At 41.8% G+C, this 25,504-nt stretch overlaps 1 protein-coding gene across 2 annotated transcripts; it reads left to right on the top strand.

Moving 5' to 3' along the window:
- Positions 1-4,319: 4,319 nt before the first annotated feature.
- On the top strand, positions 4,320-25,486 carry ddhd1a (DDHD domain containing 1a). 2 transcript variants are annotated; one of them, XM_046413891.1, is made up of 14 exons: positions 4,320-5,641; positions 7,296-7,472; positions 12,032-12,130; positions 15,015-15,143; positions 16,621-16,768; positions 18,610-18,719; positions 19,051-19,157; positions 19,251-19,513; positions 20,139-20,214; positions 20,453-20,602; positions 20,823-20,887; positions 20,981-21,153; positions 21,972-22,169; positions 22,273-25,486. In XM_046413891.1, exons 1-14 carry the CDS (start codon positions 4,840-4,842, stop codon positions 22,458-22,460), a joined length of 2,685 nt encoding a protein of 894 aa, XP_046269847.1. In that variant the 5' UTR covers positions 4,320-4,839; the 3' UTR covers positions 22,461-25,486. The 2 variants fall into 2 exon arrangements, with proteins under 2 accessions (XP_046269847.1, XP_046269848.1); XM_046413892.1 differs by lacking the exon at positions 12,032-12,130 and having other exon boundaries at positions 4,322-5,641.
- Positions 25,487-25,504: the final 18 nt, after the last annotated feature.

Genomic DNA, 25,504 nt, shown 5'->3' with positions numbered 1-25,504 from the left:
TACCATATATATAAAAAGGTGCTGTGAGTGTTTTTGTTCTATACTGGAGCAGAGAAAAACAAATCTTCCATGGAAGCAGTTGTGTGGTGGTGTGTTAAAAGAAGATTGCAGTGACTTCACTGAGTCTCGTCCTTACTGTGAGGTTTCAAGGCAAGCGGTGCAATTTTCAGCAAGTTATTTTTCCTGGCCAAGAAATACTCTGGAACTTAACCACAACTTATCATTATATCACACTCTCCAGCTGTCTAAACAATCAAGATACTATATTGTGATGAGTAAGCTTTGAAAGTGCAAGCAGGTGATCTCTTTAACCTCTAGGGAGAGCCAGGCTACGTGTTTCTAGAATTTGTGCTAAGCTAACCGTCTCCTGGTCCAAACTTCAGACTGAACTGCATAGACGTGAGAGCAGTGTAGATCCTCACGGATTGATATTGCTAACAGCAAGAAAGCAAAAAAAAAGTGTATTTCCCAAAATATGGAACTATTCCTTTAACCTTGCCTGTATGCAGGTCTTACCATCTTAAGTTGTTAAGTGAGTCTTTTTTTATATTTTGTTCATTTTTTGGCTCAAATAAGAAAGAGACAGCAACACAGATACAAGAACAAACAGCAAACTTGATTATTAAGAAGTCTCTGCTGGTAAGAACACTTTGCAGTTAAAATCCCACTACATATAAAGGCTTATTATTCCTGACCAGTTCACATTTTCTCACATAAACAAACCTGGGGACAACAATCAGGCAGCCCATCCCAAGTCAGGCTCCAGTGCGGAGGGATATCAGACTTGTGAATTGTAGTGGGGAGTCTGAATGACAATGGCCCTGATGGGCCTGGAGAAAATCTTTATGGGCAGCAGGACCAGGCAATTGCTGTGGTGTGTTGCAGTCAACAGCCCCAATCACCCGCCTGGAACCTGGAGCCCAGACAGCCGGGGGAGGTGGAGCCGTTGGACTGACCTCGGCTGCAGGGACGGAGGAACCCCAGCCCAGACAGATCAAGCAGGGCTGTGATGTTTCTCTGCCTTGATGTCCCGCCTTGATGCTGACCTGCATGCGCCCCTCCCTTCCATTATATTTGCCCAAACCAGCCTCGCTAAACCCCCTTTCCATTTGCTCTCATGTACTCTCCTGTACTGCTCCTCTTCTTCAGGACCCTTTCTGACCACACCCATCTATCCCCACCTAAAATTGCTGTGCTTCAGTTTAATCGCCTCTGGATGAGGGTGGAGGTGGGTGGTTGGTTTTGGGGGTGGAGGCAAAAACCACACATTACATCATCTATTTACTTATCCAGGGTAGCTTGCACACGACATGAAGAGTGGAGCTTGGGGTGAAAGGTGAAGGACTCAGGAGTCAATGAGTCATGACCAAAACCAGAGGGTTGGATTCTGGGGACAAGGTTGCTTAAACACCAAAAGGTACACAACACCTGCACAAAGACACTAACATACCTGTGGTTGGAGCCTAAAAGTCCTAAAACATTTCGCCTGGGTTTTGTATGATTGCTCCGGACAAATTTCTAAACTAATCTCCAGAGGCTTCCCAGATGTACACGTCTTGAACATAACACCATAATGTTTCCCAGAATACAGAGTAAGCACTCTGAGATTATTTGCCATTAATGAAAACAATTAGGGGCTCAGGCTTTTGGTAGCCTGCCAACTACTGTTTCAACATTTTTTCCTCCCTTGCAAGTGGAATTTGAACTCTCTAAATTGCTTCCTTTTAGTAACAATGCAGTAAACACCCTCCAATCCCCTCTCAACCATCTGCCCATGGTCAACATCACCTTGGTAACTGCTCGTGACATGTGCCACAGATCGACCTTGTAGTGTAGTCCAACAACCCCACCTTATAGTGGTGGTGCAGCTCAGATACCAAACAGACCCACTGAAGTCAATCGTCAGACTGTTCCATTTACCCTGAGTGTGGGATTTCTTTTTTGGAGATGTCCTCCATCCTGAAATAGTGAGAGAGTGGGTGAAACAGGGGCAAAGAGAAACACACAGGAGGTAAGGAAGATAAAGAAAAAAGAGGAAAGCAAAAGGTTAAGACCAAGAAGAGAGATGGGTGGGTGGACTTCCAAGTCCCAGCAGTCCTTTGCCTGTCTGTTGGAGCGGCAATTGCCCGTGCGGAGACATCAAGCACATTCCAAGAGTAGCCCAATTACGGGCAGATGAGGGGCAGTTCTCTTTGTTTAAGAACAAAGCCAGAAGTGACACAACTGGTCTTTAAAAGGAGCTCTCACAGCCGTGGCTGAGGAGAGGGGGGCCCAGTGGGTGGGGGAGGTGACCAGCTGGTTATAAATATCTATTTGGTCAGTTACTGGAAGGAAAATTTGCAGTTTGTTTGTCATCCACTCATCCAGGTGGTGGGCCTGGTGGTTGCAAAACATCAGAACAGAGAGAGAGAGAGAGCAAGAAAGAGAGAGAGAGAGAGAGAGAAATGCCAACCTGTTTGAGTTTGACTGCCAGAAATGAAGAATTTGACTAATTCTTATATGAAAGCCATATGTCATCCTGTAGTGTAAACCTGCAAAGAGAGAAAGCTCCTGGCAAGAGCTCATTGCATATTTAACCCAGTAATTATTCTGGCCATAGAGATTAGATATTACTGCAATGTAAATTAGTCTTGCATTCATAATTACGCAATTTGAGCAATTTTTAATGACTCTCATCTGGAAAATACCAATATTACAATGTTTGTGTTGTGTTGACAGGGCCTGCACAACATTATTCATAAAGCAACTTATAACTCAACAAGAATAATGACAAAACATTAAATTTAACATCTTAAAATATCCTGGGTTTTGGCCTCAAGCTGTACTGTTTGACTATCAAAACTATGAAATGCATCTGTGGGCCGTGGATTGTGAATAAATAATGCAGTGGCTCAAATTGTCCTGCTTTAAGTGTATCTTTTAAGACTCAAACACCACCAATGGGCTGGAAAGTTGTAAAAAGTTTCTTTGCTGATAGTGAACAGCAGCTGTGTGCACCTTGACTTTTGCAGTATCCAAACATAACAAGTTTTAAGGTGGGCAAAAACATCCACAGAAGCATCTCAAATCACTTGTACAGCACAATTCACTTCAACACCATCCATCCATAAGCCCAGTATGATTCAAACAATTGTTATTATAACAAAATAGAGACCTATATACACAACACAACTGCTTGTACTATTGCCTAAAACTAAAATAAAAATCCAAAGGTCCTCCAGAAGCTGTGTCTTGTTGGGAAAGACCACATTTTTACAACCACCTTTGAAGCCTACAAGGGAGTGTGAATTTAATACTAAAAACACTGATTTTGGGTGGAGTAACACTTTAATAACGCACATTGTGCAAGTAGTTGTTGATGGCCAGAAGCATGGAGTATTGGACTGCAGAGGGGCGGGGACGAGTTTAAAGTTTAATTCCCACTCTGCAGTAAATTAGAACACAGCAGGGTAATGTCTGTTTATCCCAAATACAGCTGCCTGGGCCTCTCTCCTACCCCTCTCCTTCTCTCCCCGCAGACCACACCACGGCCCCAGGATCACCTGGACCAGCAGTACACACACAAGTGGCGCTACACAAAACACGCATTATGCAAACACATGCACTTGCATAAACAAACAAACCAGTGCACGCATATGAGCAATGATTCAAACACAAACTCACACTGTACTCATGCACTCACACACAAAGATGTAAACACACTGGTTGTGCTCTGGAACAGATATCACAAATAATTCAATGACACCGATGATACTGAACTGGGAGGCAATTACTTTATGGCTGCATGTTTCATTTTGACTTTTATTAAAGGGGATGCTTGCATTAATGTACATTTTATCTCATTGTGCAGGTATATTAGTCATATATCAAGAACATTTTCTAGAAATAGCATATAGGAAGGAATTTGGGTTGAGACTTTGCCAGAAAGTTGTTTGTTTTGCTCCATTTAAAATTTTGTGGCTGCAGTTAAGCTTGTAGTGACATTGTATTGAGATTTTGGGAACATCTGTGACTAAAAAAAAATTCAGTAGTTTGTAATGGTATCTTTTGCTGTAACCCCTCTACAAGAAGCGAACAAGCTGGGATGCTGTAGTTAGCTTTAAAGTGAGTAAGTATTTGCTGCCCTCTAGTGTAAGATCAAGTTATTGCATGTTGTAAACAATTAAACCAATCCATTAGTGGGTGTTTGTCTCCATCTAGTGTTCTATGAGAATAATGCATTTTATGAAAAGAAGGGGAGGGGGGTAGAAAAAAAACATGTCGTCATGTTTGCGCGTTTCTACGTGCGCGTTCACGCATAGACCCTGTGATCTGTGCGTCAGCTGTGAAGCCACAAACACACGCACACACACATACGCTACAGCGCTGTCTCTATGCAAGGTTTGTTTGGACAACGAATGAATCGGAAATTCCACAGAGACCGGAACTCTGAAAGTATGGTGTTTGCAATATTAGTACTATCAGTCTGGGCTGAGCCGACTCCGTGACGTGGAAGTTATTTAGCCTTTAGCGCTGTATTGGTTGATAAAGGAGAAAACGAGTGGATAGGTTTTCCAGCTGCAACGTTGCAGACTTGCTACAAGCTAGCATCGGAGTAGTTCCCCAACCGGCTTCATTAGCTTAGCTCGCTAGCAAGCTAACATGCTGATGTAGCTACAGCTGTGGTGCACTCGAGTAAACGCAGAGGGAGACTGTCTGTGTCTCTTTAATTTTGTTTACATTTTAATTTTAACGCTGAGTAGTATGGAAATATTGCCACAGCCGTTGTGAAATAGCGAGAGCTTTGTTCGGGTGACGTGACAGACCGGGAGCTTGTGAGGTTGGGCTGCTGAGATAGTTATGAGCAGTTTCAACATTACAACCACAACCTCCACATTACGCTCGTCTTTGAGTGCCGACGGTAAAGGTTCGCCGGTCAGCGTTGACCCTACCAACAACAACAACAACAAAGAGTGGGAATTGGGAAGCGATGTGTTTTCGTACTGTCACGAGATGAGTCCAATGGATGAAACAATGCAAGCAAGTATGTCCTCAGTCCAGTCGGGACTGGACGGACACCTGCCGCTTCTACACGCCAGACATCACAGCGCCCAGGACGGGCTGTTGTTGGACTTGAACTCCCCGACAGGCTACCTCGACGGCAGTTCCCTGGAGTACAGCGACAACGACGGGAACAGCGCTGGTCCGCTGTTCGAGAGGAGAAAGAGGTCGCGGTCCAACAGCTCCAGGCACCGCTTCAGCGATGTGGTCACGGAGCTCGGTCCAGAGGAGGTACGGTGGTTTTACAAAGAGGACAAGAAAACTTGGAAGCCCTTTGTCGGACATGACTCGCTTAAAATTGAGCTTATGTTTCGGAAATACTGTGAGCTGAACCCCAGAGCGGCAGGCTTCCAGGTCGGCGGTGGGCCGGAAGAGTTCGCTAATAACGGCGTGGAGAGCAAAGGGTTGAACGGTGCTGTGCCGGTGGAGACGAGGACCAGCAGTGTTCACGGAGGCCTGGGCTCCCAGGACACATCCACCGTGTCCTCGGATGAGAGGGACCTTGACAGCATTGAGATCAACATTGAGCCTGTGTGTGTCCGGGGAGGTCTCTATGAGGTGGATATTATAGAGAGGGAATGCAGTCCTGTTTACTGGAAGCGTGAGTATCATAATAACCACATTTTAAAAGTCATATAATTGCTGTGCATCACTCACAGATGATGATGCTCCTGATGGCAGGTCTCAGAAGCATCACTGAGTGCTGTTCTAATGCTTTAATTCCTACCCATACCTCTTATATACTTAATATTCTCCTGTGTAATGGCTGACACAGGAGAATGTATGATCTGTAGCCCCTCAAAAGTTTGGTCTTTATTCAGAGATTAACTGGCCAAGTAACAACTTAGCCTCCCCTTTGGAAATCTAGACAACCCAGGAAGTCAGTCTATTGGACTCAGCTGATCTGTGCTAACTAATTCATGGATATTTCTAGGAAGAGACATGGAACAAATGAAGGCGGTCACTATAGAAGCCTCTGAAAAGCCTGACCTCGATGAAAGGGTTCATGGGTAGCTGGTTCTTTTGAAGGTTAACGCCAAGTGACATTTAGAGAAGCAGTTATTTTCCTGAATGTTCACACTGTGGATGTAAGTCCTTTGTAGTTGGCTCAGACCCTCACTGTGCTTTTTCAGCTTGGCTATAGGCCAGTGTTTGCATCGTGTCATGTTAACACTGAGGACCCTGAGGTGCTACATACAGGAGGAGATTATTTAAAAAAGTAATTAAAAGTATATTACATAGAGAGAGAGAGGCCAGTTCATGTAATGGGAGATTTGTTGGGGAGAGATTGTTCATACTGTACTGCGAGAATCCATAAAAATACACAAAAGGAAGGTTTGGGAGGTGTTTTCAGCATATATTTGACAGCTTTCTGTTCTGACATGTAAACATGGCTTATGAGGCGGTCTCTTGTCACTCATGAGAAGTCTTATCTTTAGACTTATCTCCTCTGACCAGACTTTAACAAATGAGTGAATAGAACCTAAAGTGAGCCTCTGTCAGTGTGTCTTACCGTGTGTCTGTCTCATTCTTAAAAGAGTGTGCAGATGTGTTTTTATATTTGTTCAGATGAGTAGTCTCACACTATTGGGAAAGGGCCCCATGTTTTGTTAAATATGCAGACATTCAAAACTGCCTCAACACTCTTATTCACGACCATAGAATCCGTTAATAATCTCACTCAAGACTGTAATCAAAACTGGCCTCGCTTCATAAGCCTCTGAGACTTGGCCCTCCTGGATTTGCCAGACTTGTTGAGTGAAATGAAAATCAGTTTCTGTCATCCAAAACTCATCCTGAACGTGATGTGCCACAGAGAAATTTGACTTGAAGATGGCCTGCAATGTTTTCTTGTAAACAAAAAAACATTGTTTTTACATTCACTTGCACTCACCAGAATGCACTGTGTGTTTATTCTCCAGCTCTAGCAAAAATTAGAACATTTGCAAAGATATTTGTGTGTTAAATTGAATATTGTTCATATTTATGTTCCCAAGCTTGCAGTCTTACTCTTCTCTGCCTTTGCGAGAGTATTGCTCACCCGCACACTTGTGGTTGTGTGTCAGAAACCCATAACCAATCACTCAAAAGCAACTTAGTTTAGTTAAACATTCTGCCTGTACACTACATAGGCTCATGCCCCATAAGTCTGACTCCAAAGTGCTCGTCTCTACAATTAAGTCATTCTTTTGTCACTAAATCCACTCTATTTATTTATTTATTTATTTATCTCTCTTTTCTTTACTGTTTTACAGAACAGGACCATATTCCAGTCATGAGAGGCCAGTGGTTTATTGATGGTACCTGGCTCCCGTTAGAGGAAGAGGAAAGTGACCTCATCGAACAGGAGCACCTGAACCATTTCCGTGGACAACAGATGCAGGACACCTTCGAGACGGATTTGGTGGTCAGGACCGTCGATAGCAAAGATGGTGAGAGAACGGGGAAGGGGAAGAGTAGAAGGTTAAGGATATGTTGGTGCGAGTTCAACAAATGTATGCTAGAAGCCCCCAAATCTAGAAAAAGGTACAAACTGTATCACTAATATCTGGATAAACACAGTTAATAACTTGATTATAACTAGGTTTGAAGGTGACTATTATAGAGTCAGAGTGTGGTTTGGAGTTGAAACAGGAAGCCAAAACATTATTGCCCACTTTACCTAATCATAAAAATTCTTGACTTCTTTACTGCCACATTCACCATTCCTACAACATTTTCATTATCATGTAAATGAATACTATTACGGTGCTGTGTTGGTGCACATGATGTGTTGAAATGCTCCCATAAGTAATAAATAATAATAAATTCTATGCAAAAATAAAGTCACAGTCTACACAATAAAGCCAGAAGAAAAGCATTTGTGAGTCATAAATGGTGAATTATGTGACAGCCCTGCCTGCTGTGATATCAGCGCACAGTCAAGAGAAATGAATGATGCAGGTGCTTCCATTCATGGGAGCGTAGGTTTTGTCATATCATGCTCCCCATGTAAAGCAGGTGTGGCTCGTACATTCTGCCACGTCTCTGTCGCGAGAGCTGGCTCAGGCGAAATGTAGCAGGCTTTAGATGTGAAAGGCAATAAGAAAGAGGTCCTTTGATTCAGCAGTCTCCTTAAGGGAGCCAGATCTAGAAGGACCTTCACTGGTGATGAATGTGTGGGTGTGTGAATGTGGCAGATAAATAGAGAGGAGCAGGGAGGGAAGGGATCCGGCAACCGTTTAAAAGAGAGCAAGAAAATGTTTAGTCTGTGTGATTAAAAACTGAGCAAAAGATGTGTGGGAGACACACAAACATAAATGAAGCTAATCGGACGCATTCACGCAAAAATGGAAGAAACAAAAACTGGAGGGTCACTTGCACTCGACAAGCGTTTGTACATGTGTACATGTACACATGGACTTTGAAAAATAACTGTAGTTGGAGGCAGGTATATAAACAGTCACAGAGGACAGAGGAATCATAGTCCGATTATGTGCAAGTCACCTGTGTGAAATATAGTGCAAGGACACGCAAACTGGTTTCGTGACAGAAGGAGGCCGCTACATCGCACAACACATATATCATATGTCCGTAGCTTGTAGAGAGAAATAAGTGCATATGCTTACACAATATATGTTCTTATAATTTCCTTTAAATGCATGGAACCTGGAATATTATTGTGCATCTATTTGAAACCCTCCTGCTGCTGTTGTTGGCAGGTTGTTTATCACTCCTGTATAAGCAGAGCTTTATATATGTGATAGGTCCTGTTAATTCACGTTGTTTTGATCTTTATCACATCGATCCTTTACGGTAGAATATTTTATCTTGGAACTGATAAACTTAAGAACTTGCAGCCCTAAATTGTGTTTATCTATTGTAACTGCATTACAATGGATAATTAGATCATAGAGCCAGTGAGCTGCTCTTTGACATAACTGCACTGTACACATTTCTCCTACTATCTCTTCCTCTCCTATCTGTACTCTCTCCCATCTCTATGAGTAGCTCGCTGAGACTAAAGGTTAGCAAAGCAGGAAATATACTGTAGACATATCAGCGTGCTATGCAGGCATAACATAACAATGTGGGCAGGACTCTTCATAGAGTTCATGAATGTCCTGTTCTCTTAAAGATACAAATGTACTTTTCTGCTTGTTCATCCGGAATTGCAAAAGGCAAAATTGTGTGAAAGTGTTGGTCAAAACTACAACAACCAGCACAAAAAAAAGACAGGAAACCACCATGCTCTGAACAGGTGCATTACAAACACTAACAACAAAAATTGCATTTCGGAACATCGTTAGGACATGACGAGAAATGTGGATCATTGGTACAAACCGGAACAGAGGGCCAGAGAGCAGCACACTTAATGCCTTGTTATCGGGTGCCAACCTTGCATTTATGAATGTCTTTTATAAAAAAAAACAAAAGATAGCTATGAAATGTAAATAAATGATTCAGGTCACAGTTACGCCCATGAGACGCAGCTGAGACCGGAGTCTGCCTGGAGCAGCTGCATAGATTAAAAAGAGAGTCTAGCTGTCGTGTGAGACATGCAAGTGAAAAATACATCTGACACCCTTGCAGTCTAGAAATGGGGTGTATGGGAATGATTTAAACGTCTTTTTACACTGAGTATTTTAATATAGGGGATTTGCATTGACACACTGATTAAACAACTGACACAACTTAAAAATGTGGAAAAATCATAAAGCAGCTCTTTTCCCTCTCAAATTCATCATCAACTTGTCATTATGTATTTGGATGGTTTAAAAGAGTGACCACTGCTATTTGAGCAAATTGTAATTATGTGGCATCTGAGAGGTAGTCACAAGAAAAGGTAATGTAATAACCAAACACTTAGGTGATCACCCTCTATATTCACTTTAAGATTGTCTGATTTGTGTGTGTGGGTATAGAGCAGCAAACTGGTGGTGGTAACTATAGGGTGTGTCCTCTGCCAGGCCCCTTAGACGTCAAGGAAAAAAAAAATGCGGGCTGGGCACTGCGTCATCTGTCAGCATAACATTTCTGGTATTGCGTCTGGCAAACAAATGTTTGTGTGCGCTCCATATTCAGTTGCATACTTGTTTTAGCCGCACATGAGACTGGGAACACATGCGTAAAAGAATCAGGAACTGCTCTTCTAATGATTATTTCCTCTTTTGATCTTGACAATGTTTTATGTATTTACTTATTTCTTGTCAGATGTTAGAATTGGTCATCAATTGCGTTCAAGATATCAGATTAAATTAAATTTGTTTGGTCTGAGCTGGGAATTAGTGGTGATGGTGTAGTCTTGGTGAGCTAAAAGTCATTTGGTGTGATCTAAACCCACAGGACAGTCATAAACTGTCAACTATCGCACAGATTAATAGAGCCGCAGTACATCTGTATGAAGATTTTGTTCATAGTGAAAACCCAGTCATTAAGCATCAATGCTGACTTGTGGATGGATCCATCAGCGCTGCCATGTCGAGATGGACTTCACTAATAGCTTTTACAGCAAGCAAACTTCCTGTGCACTCAGCAGGTCTCTCGTCCTCCTCCTCAGCCTTTCACCTCTGCTGAGGGAGACACTGCTTACATTTGCAAGTCTGATGTCTGTGTTATCACGGCAGCAATGATTTAGTCAGATCTGAACTGAGGCTTGTGGACTCTGCTCATTTGATTAACAAATGCCTACGAGGTCTTTTCAAATGTCCGATCGAGACATCCACTTACAACTGATTCAGGGATTTAATGAACACGGAGCTGCTGTCAGTTTGATTTTGATTTGAATTAGTATGTGTTATACGTATAAAGTGATGAAATATTTAATGAAAGTTACTGAAGACAATCATCTAGACATTTTACTAATATAACAAATATCTGTCAGTAACTGACATTTTGTATTGTGTTCATATTTGTGTTGTGTTGTTGTGTGTTTTGAGAGAATCTCAGGAGAATAAATTGTTTGCCATCAAGCCATATATCACAACAGCACTAAAAAATAAGTACAATTTTTAGAGTGAAAAATACCCCTATTGTCAGTGTAGAATTTAAATGACTGACAGAGAATATTATTTGGTTATTGAATCACTTCTTGAGTCATTCTTTGTGGAAAAATACCAGCTGCCACTGTGACATTATTTCCTTACATTTTGGACTCCAGTTGCTGAAATATTAAAACATTAATTGCGCGTTTACATTTCGTTATCAATTGACTAACCAGAAAGATTGTTTTGAATCACACTAAAGTAAGTAAAAGTAATACTGTGCTCTTAGATTTCTTTGTATTCAGTATGTTCCTCCCTCTGTAATTGCAATTCAACATCAGTTCCCAAACATTTCTCTTAAAACATTTCTGATACACAAAATATCAACCATTTGTTTAACGTAAATACTGCAACTGTCAGGAACTTTTAAGGTTTTGTGCTGTGTTTGTTTATTTGCATTTCCCTAATTTCTGAAAGGGGTTGAAATGTTCACTAGTTTGTCGTCCTTGTGCCAGTTAATGTACAGTAAAGTTGTATTTTTTATTGTGTTCTCCTTATTTCAGTCATGTACAATGTTGTAAAGCACTTCCACCCACTAGATTTAACTGCCAGCAAAAAACCTTGCCCACTTATACTGCATGTGAGAGTAGCAGTGTATTACATATACACAACAGTTATGTTGTTAACCATATGACATGTTCACAGGGAAGACGGTACATTTCTGCAATGAGTGTAAAACAGATGCTACCTCAGTCATCTTAGGCGTATGTCAAGCAGCGCTGCATTTCGAGCCGTAGGCCAGCATACACCCCGACCTGTAACTAAGCCATTGTTTGAGGTTATTTTCATGACATCTACCTTTAGCCACCAGGTTCTGTCAGTAGCCACTACTGTGTCCAGGGCCTTGAAGCGCTAACTCGATAGCAGCGCTACTTGATAGATTGGCCTGTTCAAGAATGATGACAGTGGTAGCCTTGTTTGACTGACACCGGGGTATTGGCCGTTACTCACTCTCTCTTGGTTGTTAGTTCTCTCCCACCTGCCCCCCTTCTACCTCCCTTTTCTGTTCAAATGGAGTGGATATCAGACGAGTGCTAAAACTGCTCACAAGCGCAAACGCTGCCAAGGTACTGTAAAATACCACGTTCGTTTTTTGTTGTTTTTTTTTTTCTGCTGTTTTAGATCTGCTAGCTTGTATCCTCTGTCCTGGTAGATTCTAGGTCTTTGTGGAGCTAGATTTTCCTTTCTGTTGTGGTTCAGACCTTTTAAGTCTTACTAGTTAGAACTAGACCTAGGCTCAGTTAAAAATGGTTGCATTCAAATGGATTAAGGCTGCTCTCGCAGTTCTCCATTGCAGCCTTAGCTGGGCCTAGTTCCTAGAATTCTTCCCAGAGTTTGGTGTTTCTGCTGTTGCTGCTTTTTGAGGAAAACTTTGCATCACCTCCTTGCTGGGATAGTGAGCATACAAACATGGGTTGACTCAGCTACTGGGGCAAGGCCACTTAAGCTAGTGGATATGAAATAAATGAGCTAGTCCTCAAAATGCCACCTTTCTTTTCTTATCCCTCCAGCTCTCTCTCTCTCTCTCTCTCTCTCTCTCTCTGTCTCTCTCTCTCTCTCTCTCTCTCTCTCTCTCATTGCTTTATTTCTGTCATCCCTTCTGGCAGTATGGCCATCGTTAATGAACCACCATCACCAGCTCTCACTCTGAGGACGATGAACAAAGCTCTCTGTTTAGAGCCAAGTGCAAGTGATGAGCTGAACAGAGGCGCTATTGTATGTCCTTACTATAGCACCCTAACATGGTGTGTAGAGTTGCCCTCCTAGAGGTCCTTCACTGTCCTAGTTCTGGCTGTATTGACCCTCATCACAAATGCTGAACAGAGAGCTCTTGGTATGCATACTCATGAATCCAGTGGGAATTAGTGCAATTTTTTTACAAACATTAACATTATGCTAGCATTCTGTGTTGTCCCTCCCTACATGAGGTGAGAAAACCGTTTTGCCCAGTTCCCGGTCACATTCCCTCATCCCGTACTTTTTGGACGTCTCCCTCCTCCTGTGCCCCTCCGTAATTCACCTTAGCAGTGTTCAGAACTCCCTCGGTAAACTCTTTTACCTTACTTGGTTGGCTGCCAGTTCCCCTTTGCACAGTTTTGATTCCCCCTCCTTTCTTTCCTTTCACAATGCATTGCCTTTCATTGTAAAACAGGACGTGTCCTTGTACAACCCCTTAGTATCACTCCATCCTAGCGGCTCCATTTTAACTTAAATCACATCAAATTAATATTTTATGTTGATAAAACCAGCCAAATGGTAGCATTGAACATGGTATCTATTTTATCTGTGCTCCTGTTTTACAGTGGACAAATAAAGCTCAACAGTCTGAAGTGGCTTCACCTACCCTTAAATAATAACGGTGTGGAGGTCTCTTAGGAGCTGCCTCTGTTTTTTTTTTCTCCTTTGTCCTCACTTGTGTTTCCTTGAGGACAGGAAGCCACTTTAACCTGTTTGAGATGAAGCCAAACTAGATGGTGAAAAGTTCTCTTCTCATAAGAGTTGACTCTTCCCCTTCGCTGCTGCTGTCTTAGAGTGGTTTATTAGCATTCTGTGTGGTGGTAGAGGTTAAGCATATGTTTGCATTGCTGTTGTTTCATTTGAGAATCTGCAGAGATAAATGCAAATGGATAATAGAGGAAATTGTGTATGCAACTGTACTTCTCACCTCAGATTCTTCAAGAGCTTTATTGTTTTATCGGTCTTGAAAAAACATCTTTCACTTTCTTATTACACATTTATCTTGTGCTCTTTTCTGCCACATTTCTGATCCTTGTGAGAAACCCTTCCTCTAGAACCTTGTCTTTGTCCAAATCTTTGAGAGGTAGCTATTCCTTTTCACACACATTTCCCTCATAGGGTCTCAGCTAAGGTGAAATTAACTGCTTGGCCTCACATTACACCACAGTCATGCTTGTCCAATGAAGAAAGTGTCCTGCCTGGCTGCAGAGGCCCAGTTTAGTTGCACCGTGTGACAACCAAACACACAGTATCTTCTCAAAGGACTCAAAGGAGAAAACCTTTTCAGCTTCCTGACAGGTGTTACATACTCCTCCTCTATAGACCTGGCAAATATATCACTGAGTAAAGTCCTCTGAGTGTCTAAATATTAAAGCATGAATTAGACGAAATGATGTACAGGTCTGATACAAGACACAAGCAGTTCCCAACATTTCATTTTGCATTGTTTTTGGGACTGTGCTGTCACAAGTTTCAAGCTAGCAAAATATTAATTTGAAGCATTTTATTTCTCCCAATACTTTACCCTGTTCTCAAGGCTTTTAATCCCCAGATTGGTTCAGAGCAGTACAAAGAGCCGTGACTGTGCTCTGGAGCTACGCCAAAGTCTTCCACCAGTTTCATCCAGATGAACCTGACTGCGCAGGACATTTAAAGGACACACTGCAGATAAATAACTCTCTCAAGTCAACCAGTTTAATTTATCGCTCTTAGCTTCTTCAGCAAATGGTGTCTCCTCTCTAGCCATTACCTTTGTTCTTAATTGCCAAAGCCACTGTGTTTCGCTGTGAAGCAACATGGAGAAAAAGAAATGAGCTGAAAGTGATGTGAATGTGATGCGCAAACAGGACAGACAAGCAAGAGCTGACATATGCACGTTATGGTGTGTGATAGTTTGCTGTGTTTTTCTGTCCCGACTGCAGATCAATGCAGAGTGCATTTGATTGAGCTGTGTGATTAGATTGATTTTAATTTTTTTTTGTATTGTATTTAAGATGATCACTACTTAATTATTCTTACAGTGTCTTTAATATCTCTCCCACTATACTCATTCTCAAATACATAATCACAACCTTTTGTATCCATGAAACATTTTCCTTTGCTGTTTTCCTTACCCCCCCTCCCTTTTCCTAATTTCCCACTCCACCTGCCCTCTCCGCTTTCCTGTGTCCATTCATCCATTCACACCCTCCTCTCTTGATGCCCTCCCTACAGCCATCCACAGTCTGAAGCTGAGTCGGACCCATGTGGATTGGCACAGCGTGGATGAGGTATACCTCTACAGCGATGCCACCACTTCCAAAATTGCACGCACCGTCACCCAGAAACTGGGCTTTTCCAAAGGTCTGTAATGTGCACACTGTTATCATCTTTCTTCTAATGAGGGCAAACTGTTCCCTGTTATGCTGTACATGTGTATTTGTAATTGTATTAGTACTCTGGTAATTTGAAACCCACTGTTAGAATGAATTACTTAAATAATTGGCTGTTTTACTCTTACTTACCAGAGGCTGGGTGTTACAATTTTTGATGCATTTATGATATGTATTAAGAGAAAGTATCAGTATCAGTATCTTTATTGAACCAAATTTTTGTTACACTTAAAATATAACTGTTTGTCATGTGAAGCCAAACAAGTCGAACAAAAGATTCTACAGCCACTCTAGCACCAAGGCTGTACTTGCAGTGTACTGTACTTACAGAGCAGTGTTTGAAGCTAAATGCTAATGTCAGCATGCTAACATGCACAGAATGACAATGTTAAGAAATGCTAATAATAATTGATAAAATTCATTATAATTATTAAAATAATTCTTAGTTAGCCATCTTAGCCATCTTAGTTTTGCATGATAGCGTGCTAACAGTTGCTACTTAGCAGTACAGTGGAAGGTGATATCATTATTTTAGCGGGTATTTGGTCTTAAACCAAAATACTGGACAAAGGGGGTGGTATAGATGTGTGTACGAAATTACATAGAAATCCATCCAGTAGTTGTTGAGTCATTTTATGCTGGACCTAAGTGACCAGTCAACAACAGCCCCCCTCTGGAGCCAGCAGCTAGCTTTGCTGCCTCCCTGTTTTGCTTGGTCCTCACATGTTCTCACTTTTCTGCACATCACAAATGATATACTTAGAGCTGCATTCACAGTGCACTGCCATTTGCTATTACTCAACAGTTACATGGCCGGGTACAGTTCAGTCTCTTAACTGGATTAGCCCAGAAAATCATGCATCCATCTGCTATTTTCAGGGGCTAGCTTTGATCTAATGGCCCAAGTGTGTCAGAAAATTTTCACCCCATGTCTAATGTTTGATCGGTATGGGTGACTCTAATCTGATCTACCAGCTACGGTACATTTTCATCTCCTGCTTGCAGATTATAAGAGGATGCATTGACACAGGTTATCTCAGTCTCCCCTGACACACAGATGCTCAGTGAGGGGAAATCTCCTTAGTGCTATCCAGACAGCAGCACTGGCTCCTGTCGCCTTGCAGCGCAACACATGGCTGGACTAGACTAAAGATTCTAAATTAGGACACACTCAACCCTCTGGGCACATTACAACAACAGAGGCTCAGCACCAGTCACAGCAGGACTTCATGTCTCACCTACTGGCCTCTTTGGACTCAGAACAGCACCTTAGTTAAACACAGTCCCTGAGATATTTTTAGCCTTTTAGTGAGCAGGGTGGAAATAAGTGTGTAGCAGTATAGTAAAGAAGGAAAATAAGTTATTCATTTTCTTATTGTACAAAATTCAAAAGTAAACACATATCTACAATAAGCATTAGTCCAACCCCGTCTATGCTCCCCTTCCAGCCTCCAGCAGTGGAACACGGCTCCATCGGGGTTTTGTTGAGGAGGCCTCACCTGAGGACAGACCTCCTCAAACTACACACGTTGTCTTCGTGGTCCACGGGATTGGACAGAAGATGGACCAGGGACGCATTATTAAAAACACTGGAATGTAAGTATTTAAAGTGATAATTTGATTGAGGATTTACATGTATGCATGTTTTGTGTCACGAAGACGCCAGAATTTCACACTACAGTTGGTATGTTGAAGTATTGTGCCCACAGTACACTGTACTGTACAGCATAATGAAACCCAAGAACACACAAGGGAACAAGGAAACAATGTATTTGGATATTTGCCAGATGCATTGCATTTAATGATGCTTTGCAGCACAAGCAACTACAGAAAGTGCAAGACACATGTAACATAATGTAAGAGAAATATTTAAAAAAAACACTTCAACATCCTAATATTGTGTAAAAAATGTAGATGGAAGGCATATATCCAATCCACTCATACTCCCACAGTCTCACTGTTAAAATTTAAGTAACATAATCAATCCACATTTCAAGTCTGTGCTTCCTTGTATGCCAACTCTGACTTCTCATTGTGTTTGAGCAGCACAAATGAAATTCCTTTTCCTCCCACTTTATCGGGCTGCTTTGGAGACAGATGTCGCACTACTTTGGCACAAAAACCAGAACTGTCTGCATGGCCTGATGCTTCTAACTGTTCTCAACCTTATGACTTGTCTATATGTTGGTATGTGTGTGTGTGTCAAAGGCTAAATGTTATAAAGAGGAACTCGGTCAACAATACGTATTTGTGCAGGGGCTACAATGGGGAAGAAACCTTGTCACAGTGTTCTTGCCTTTATAAGAGCATTACATCAACAAAGCCTCGCTGCTGCTTGTCAGTGTATGGGCTGTCAGATCTTTTTGAATTGTCACCTAAGCTAGCCACACTTTTCTTCTTTGTGTCTTTATGCAAAGGTTTATGTAGAGACATATCTCACCGTAAACGGAACGATTGTACCGGCACTGTACAGGCATAAGTGCAGAACATGTGGACCTGAGCCATGTGTGTCTCTGTGTCACAACAATATTGTCTGACCAGTTCCCGCAGCTTAGGCCAGCTAAGCAGGTAAAGTAGACTGAGTCAAGCCGCAGCGCACTTTAAGCCTCGCTACCAGCTCCCTGTGGATTACAGTGTACACGCTTTCAGAGGAAAGATCAACCTGACATGTTTTAGCTAGTTCCTTGGTTGTTTTTTTTTTTTTAATTTTTGGATCCTTAATTAATTTCAGCTGCGTGCCTTTCTAAGTGTCATCAGTAACAGTGAAAGTGATAGGGCATTATTATGCTGTAAAACAAAACTGAGTGCATCTTTTTAAAACCTAATTTAGGTGAACATATTATAACAAAATACACTTTCTAAGTAATGCCAACCTAAAAGCTAAGGAATCCTTGCGGGTGCAGCACAGAGAGCTCCGTAATGCATCGCTCAACCCTCTGAGCATTTAAGCTCCCCCTGCAGAGTCCTGTCAAAACCTGCATTAGGTGCCCCATACACAGACCAGGCACCTAAAAGCCTCTCTCAGCCTCCATTTACTCATGTCAACACCCTACCTCACCCTCACTCTCTTTGTGTATTTAGTGTGTCCTGCGAGCTAATGCTGCCCCATATAGGACTAGTACCATTACAGCCTCTGCGTGTGTGTGTGTGCTGAGGGGAGTGAAGCTGCATCAGTGAGCAGCAAAATGGGCGTCATCCTTCTCTTCCCTCCAGTCATTAAAGTCTGTGAGAAAACAAGCATGAACCCAGATTCTCTTGTCAGTCTGTAGCAAGGCCGTATATGTAGAGGATGTCCCTCATCCACTCAGTACCTGTCATTGTAATGCACTGTGATGAAGGTTTTGACATGTCAACCGCCATTGTAAATATACTAAATATATAATAAAGTACGCAGCGTTGTCTTCATGTACTGTATGGGTTGCATTGTGTCTACTTAGGCTGAGGGAGGGTGTGAGGAAGATGGAGGAGAAGCACTTTTCGGAGCACAATGATGAGCATGTGGAGTTCCTGCCTGTTGAGTGGCGCTCCAAACTTGCACTGGATGGAGGTTTGTGTGTGTTTTTGAGACTGCATGCATATGTTCACTCATGCTTGTCTGTTTGTTTTGTGCTTCAAGTGTGAGCAGTCTGAGTGTGCTTTTTATTAACTCTGTAGATAGTGGATTTAACTAAGTCAGTCTAAGTCTCTTTCTTGTAGAACTAGAAAAATGTGGACAGCGGTTAACTGTGGTGTTGCTCTGGACTGCATTATAATGAAATATTAGCAACACATCGCCATAAAATGTTGTCCATCTCAATAATAAATATATAGTGAATCTAATTAAAACTGAACATCATGTGACATTAAATCTCTGTGATGCTGGTACTTTGTCTGTGTAGATACAGTTGACTCAATAACACCAGACAAAGTGAGAGGACTGAGGGATTTACTGAACAGCAGCGCCATGGACATCATGTATTACAACAGCCCCCTTTACCGGGATGAGGTGAGAGTCACATACTTCCAGAAACCGGAACTTAAGAGTTCTTTATGGCATATTATTTTCCCTTAAAGCTTCCTCCACTCCCTGTCTCTCCAGATTACCAAGGGCCTAACAAAGGAACTAAACAGACTGTACACACTTTTCTGCTCCCGAAACCCCGGGTTTGAAGAGAGAGGAGGCAAGGTGTCTATTGTCTCCCACTCCCTCGGCTGCGTCATCACCTATGACATCATGACAGGGTGGGATCCTGTGCGCTTCTGCCTGCAGGAGCATCATGCTGTGGAAGAGGAACTGGACCTGCACTGGATGTCCTATGAGGAGAGGCACCTTTTAGAGCAGCTACGGCAAACAAGGACAAGGTAGAGCTTTGTTAATGTAGATCTTCAGTGACTCCTTGCTTGGCTTCAGGGTATACATGTAGAGCTGTAAGGGATCCTCTAGAGATGTTTGGGGATAAAGAGGTTGAGATCTAGCTTTGCAATGCATGTTTTAGTAAGTTGAGGTAGTAGTGAGCTCCCTTAACAGCAGAGACGTAACCCATGAACGGGCTGGATGTTTAAAGTTCCTTTCAAACTACTCTACACCCTCAATTTTAATATCAAACCTTGTGTGTGTGTTGTTCATCTCATGCCTCACGATCAAATGGAAAGGATGAGGCTTTTAATGTATCTCCTGTGCACCACCCATTGCCCTGTGTGTGTGTGTGTGTCCGTGCACCATTACCTTAGATCAGCAACTGTTCTCCATCGACCTGTTGTTTATGAGATGAGATTGTTTGATGATTGGTTTCCAGATAAACCTTTTCCACAGATGATGGGAACATCAGTATTTGTTTTTAGGTAGTTTGAGGTTATTGTAAAGCAATGGATGCAAAGGACATATTAAAAAGGACTTTATCAGGGCTGATTTTTCAAACTGTGGTTACAGACAAGTTGTTTTTTTTTTGTAGTTTATTAACATTGCGTCCCTTTCTGCATATAAAAGGTTACGAGAGCTAGAAAATCGGCTCCTCACTCTGGAGGCCTCTAAACCTTCGGCTCCTCCAGCCCTAAAATTTAAGGTAAGATCTATTATATACAACATTAGTTTGAATTGATAAATTAAAGTGACTTCAGAGGATTTGTTTGCGTTAAAACGACTAAACACTAAACAACATCACCACCTAATGCCACAATTCAAGTTTTGGCTTATTTATTGTAAATATTTATCATAATAATGGAGTTATTTGCGAAACAAGTGCTTTCTATGTCAATACGAAAGACACTGTTTGGTACACTGATATCATCTTTGTCTCACAGGTGGAAAACTTCTTCTGCATGGGTTCTCCTCTGGCGGTGTTCTTGGCCCTGAGGGGGATCCGCCCTGGCACCAGCTGTCACCAGGACCACATCCTGCCTACCACCATCTGCAACAGACTCTTCAATGTCTTCCACCCCACAGACCCTGTGGTCAGTCTCCCGTGACTGCTCCAGTCCGTACAGATGCTCTCACTTAGAAATTATGAGAATTATTTTTACATAATTCTTGTCAACTTAGCACATACACATTCAGAGTGTAATTTATAAGCAGGAACAGTTTTTATTGTTATTTTTTGCTTTGTTCTGTTAATAGAAACCAGATCCGTTTGTCTGTATTGTAAGCTAACTGAAGTTTTCTTGCTCTGTTCAGGCCTACAGACTGGAGCCCCTCATCCTCAAACATTACAGCAATATTTCACCCGTTCAAATACACTGGTAAGAGCTTGGATCTTACATTGTGTCACACTTGATGTTATCCCTTACCCCTTGCATTTATGTTTCGAATATGCGGGGTGTATTGTCTCTCAGGTGTAGCGCCACAAATCCAACACCTTACGATGAGATCCGGCCTACCTTCCTCAACCCAGTGAAAGACCCAACATCTGACACTGAGAGCATCCCCAGCCCGAGCACTTCCCCCGTCCTCGCCCGCAGGCACTATGGAGAGTCCATCACCAGTCTGGGCAAGGCCAGCATACTGGGTAAGATGCTGCCATTATTTTTCAAATTCTCTACTGCAGTGAAAAGTGTCTGCAGTGGAGAAGAGCAGAGGAAATATTCACTTTTTTTTTTTTTTTTTAATACGTGCAATTTGTCTTTATGTTAAGTCTGCATTGGAAATAATATGAATCCTGACAGCAAAGAGAAGCCAGGAGAAAGAGCTGAGCAAATTAAATTTCACTCAGGAGAGAGGCCTTATTCCACAGGCACAATCAATTCTCTCCTGTGAGGTTTAGTATTTGAAGCGATTCGAGGTGCCCACTGCAGCACTGTGTCAACAGTGCCATCGTGTGGACCAATGAAGAATTGACTCATGCACTTTGCTTTAGAAGAAGAAGAAGAATCAGCTTTATTGGCAGTATATATATATTTACATACACACACACTGAATTCGTCTTCTGCATTTGACCCATCCTTAGTTGAACACACACGTGCAACACCCGGTAAATTACATGCAGTGAAACACACACAGGAGCAGTGGGCAGCATCAAGCGCCCAGGGAGCATATTGGGGATTAAGTGCCTTGCTCAAAGGCACATCACCCAGCTAATGGAGGGGGGGAGCATTTTTCGGGTTAATCACTCCACCACACCCAAATTTTTCCTGCCCATCCGGTGGGGGAATCAACCGGTGACCCTCCGATCACAAGCCGCTTCTCCAACCTCTAGGCCACGGCTGCTCCCCTGAGTTTAAAATAAATTCAGTTAAAAACAACAGAGAAAAAAAATTACTAAGGTTGTTTTTTCTTCTTCTGGACCACATTCCAACCCTCTCTCCCTCCCTCCCACACTCACTGTAGGTGCGGCGAGCATAGGCAAAGGCATTGGAGGCATCCTCTTCTCTCGTTTCTCCCGCTCCAACAGCCAGCCCTCAGTGTCTTTAGGACTTGAGGGAGGAGCAAACACTGAGGAAGAGGAGCAGAAGCGCACAGAAAGCCAGTCAGCATACGGCCTGTCCGCTATGACTCGGCCCACCTCACCCACTGTCGACACATCACGTGAGTTCACTCAGCCCGTCTAATGCCAAACAATTACAGACAAAATAAGACTTCTGTTCGTGGGTTGAAAGGGTATTATAATGTCCTCATTTCTATCTTACAGTGGAGCTGGAACGACGCATGGACTTTGAGCTCCGAGAGGGTCTGGTGGAGAGTCGCTACTGGTCAGCAGTGACTTCACACACAGGCTACTGGTGCTCACACGACATAGCACTCTTCCTGTTGACCTTCATATACAAGCAGAACACACCACCCTCTGACCTGGCAGAAGATACTCCAGAACCAGACTGAGGCAGCACATTTGTTACAACATGTACACACTTGAATGGTGTCTTATAAAAGGGGTCATTTTCTTGACATAAGACACAAAAATAAACTTCATACATGGACACAAACTGACTAACCCCCCCCCCCCCCCCCCCCCCTTTTTGTTCCCTCCCATAGCTTCTTATCATCCAGCTGTTTTAACACTTGGGAATAATTACTAACACACCGACTCAATTACAAAATGTGCATTTTTGTCCGATTTGTGTAGTATGTACACAATTGCGCACCCTAAGGGTGACCGTGTCGGACTAGGAACCCCTAAGGAGGTGCACCTTTTGCCAGTATGACAACAAGCTGCATAAAGACATGGAATATGAGACTAATGACTTTGGCACACCCAGAGGATGAGAGTTCTGATTCACGCCCAAGTCTACAACCTTAAACAGCTGAAGCCTGTTTATAAAGTGTCCATACATGTCCTCTTAATCAGTGCTTGAATCCAGCCTCTCTGTCTCAACCTCAATATGGAGCCATGTGACACTTTTGTCTTTACCCATCTTACAAAACTTATGCTAACAGGAAAATGCAATGCCTTTCAAGATTAGCCAAATAGCATTATTCAGTAAACAGAATATTTTTGTTTAGCTTTTCTTAAAAACTTAGGGCATTATCCATGTTTTTGAATTATACAGAAAGACATTTAACATGCTATTTTCAGTTTATTTCCTTTTTCATTTATTTTTGTTTTCGCCTCTTTCTAACATGTTTTTGACTCTTGAAATACATATGTACCAAATGAAAACATGAGCGGAGCGCCACTTTTATATGTTACGCAGTCGTCTAAAGCAGAATTTTCGTTCATGTTTAATTTTCTGCAACTGAACAGTAGAACGTTTGTTATAAAGTACTGAAACAGTAACATTTACAGCTGAACATCATTAGTTTCCACGTTCCATGATGCATTTCTATATACATGCGTCTTGCATCGTGACATGCATATCTATGCTCTTTATCAAGAGCCAGACGTGAAGTTATTTTCTTACACAAGTTCTACACAAGTTTATGTCCAAATATCTCTTGGTGATGTCATTTACAAGACAAGAGGTCTCACTCAAAAGCAATCACAGTCATTCAAACTAATTTCCATGCTTCTGTATTAAGGATAGGATATGGAGAGAATTTTCTGTGCTATATCTCTATATTGATATCCAGATGAAATCAGTGGTACTAGATGTATTTTTTCTTAAAAAAAGAAAAATATTTTTCCTAGCAATTTTAGGGCTCTTGTGGATAGAAAACTGGGATCTCATCTCTTTGGGAAAATGGCATTCAAACTTGTGGCCAAATGACATTTTTGTGTCTAGCTCATTAGCTACTTGGTTTTAATTATGCTAAGGCTAATTCCTGCTCTGTGAAAAAGTAATTGGCCTAAGAGGAAAGTTGCTCCATTTTTTTAAATTTTTATTTGGAGGTTTTTGTCTTACGTAGCATGCAAAAGTTCATTGTACCCCGTTTGCCTTTTTTTATGTGACCAATTCACACTTTCCCCTTTTCAGCAATGGATATGTCAGCTTGTCTTTGTGTTTGAGTGGGAAAGAAGGGGTTCTTTACGTTTAAAAACCTGCTTTCCAGCCACGAGATGTGTCACTGCCTAACTGACACTACATGCAAATTTACTCCCAGGAAGAAAAACAAATGTGGACCATTGCCTTAGGTTTGTCAGAGCAGTTGTTAAAAAGAAAAAATGATGATGGTGATCATGCGCCTGCCAAATGGGGTTATTTAAAAACACACCCAGTTATGCAGAAACTTGAAAATTAATTGTGAATGGATGTTGGAACAAGACGACATTGCAGAGAGTGCCAACTTACATCTAAGAAACTGCTTTGGGTTCTTTATCGAGCAGAAAACCACTCATTTACAATGGATGAAGAAACTGAATTACCCAGATTAACGTTTATGGGGTTAGTTACTTGTGACAGATTTGATTGTAAGTGTCAAATTTGTGTCCTACTTGTTGCAATGTCATAGTTATCACAGAGTTTTTGTTTTAAATTTGTTATGGTGTGACCTGCTGCAATCAAGGGCTGTTGTTGTTCCCTTAATCAAATCCATTATTGATTTTTAATGGCTCTGTTGTGCATGCAGAGGCCTGCTTAAAGAAACCAGGCTGCCTGTCAGATGATTGGGAAGTAATATGAAAGCAGGCACAAATAAGGGAGAGTGATACGAAAGTGTTTCTATGATCTGGTGCATTTTGCCTGTACATCAGCTACGAATTGCACAGAAATTATGTAGAAAAAAAGTCTATTGTTGTTTTTTTTACGTGTTTATTTTTGTTTAGCATGTTGTACATTACATTTGGAAGCAGTTTTAACATGTTACTTGGACAGCAGGCATGCAATTTGCTAAGGAGACCTTAGACAGCATAGTGAAAATTACAAGGACAGTTCCATTGTTGCTTCTCCGTCACCATCACAATAACAACAACGTTCCTGCCAGTGTATGTGAAATTTGTACATTGTCCATATTAGCAACTCTTGATTCAAGCACAGATTTACAGCTGTACTCGCTGAAAAGGAAGGGCAACTTTGTCACGATACGTCGTTCTCCCTTTGACTACATGAGCATTTAACGCACAACATTTTCAATGATGATGGTTTCTTTTTCTTGTTAAAGGCAGCATAAGCATCATCAGGGAAATGCCCGCTGTTACGTGTTTCACCGCTCTGTAAGATTCAGCACTGTCGTGGACACCAGTCTGAAGCCATTATGAGGGTAAAGAATTAACTGCTGTCACGGATGTGTCTTTGAAATGTTCTGAGGTAAATAAAGAGGGGGCTGTAGCCATATGAAATCATTTATTGGGTGAGAAAGAGAAATAAGCATTTAAGTTTAAGTGTTTGGTGGTCAAACTTTGAATGGAGGTCTGAAAAGTGTTTTTGTCTGTCCTTAGAGATGTGCAATAACTCATGCCTGTAATGGATTCTAACTGCCATCCAAAGCACTGTATTTATTTCCTATTAAAAGCATTTTCTTTTTTTTTTGGATGCATCGACTGTTTCTTG

This window comes from Scatophagus argus, chromosome 15 (genome assembly GCF_020382885.2).
Source record: "Scatophagus argus isolate fScaArg1 chromosome 15, fScaArg1.pri, whole genome shotgun sequence".
Lineage (NCBI taxonomy): Eukaryota > Metazoa > Chordata > Actinopteri > Scatophagidae > Scatophagus > Scatophagus argus.
The sequence above is the reverse complement of the archived record's forward strand: the minus strand, read 5'-3'. Positions and strand labels throughout refer to the sequence as shown.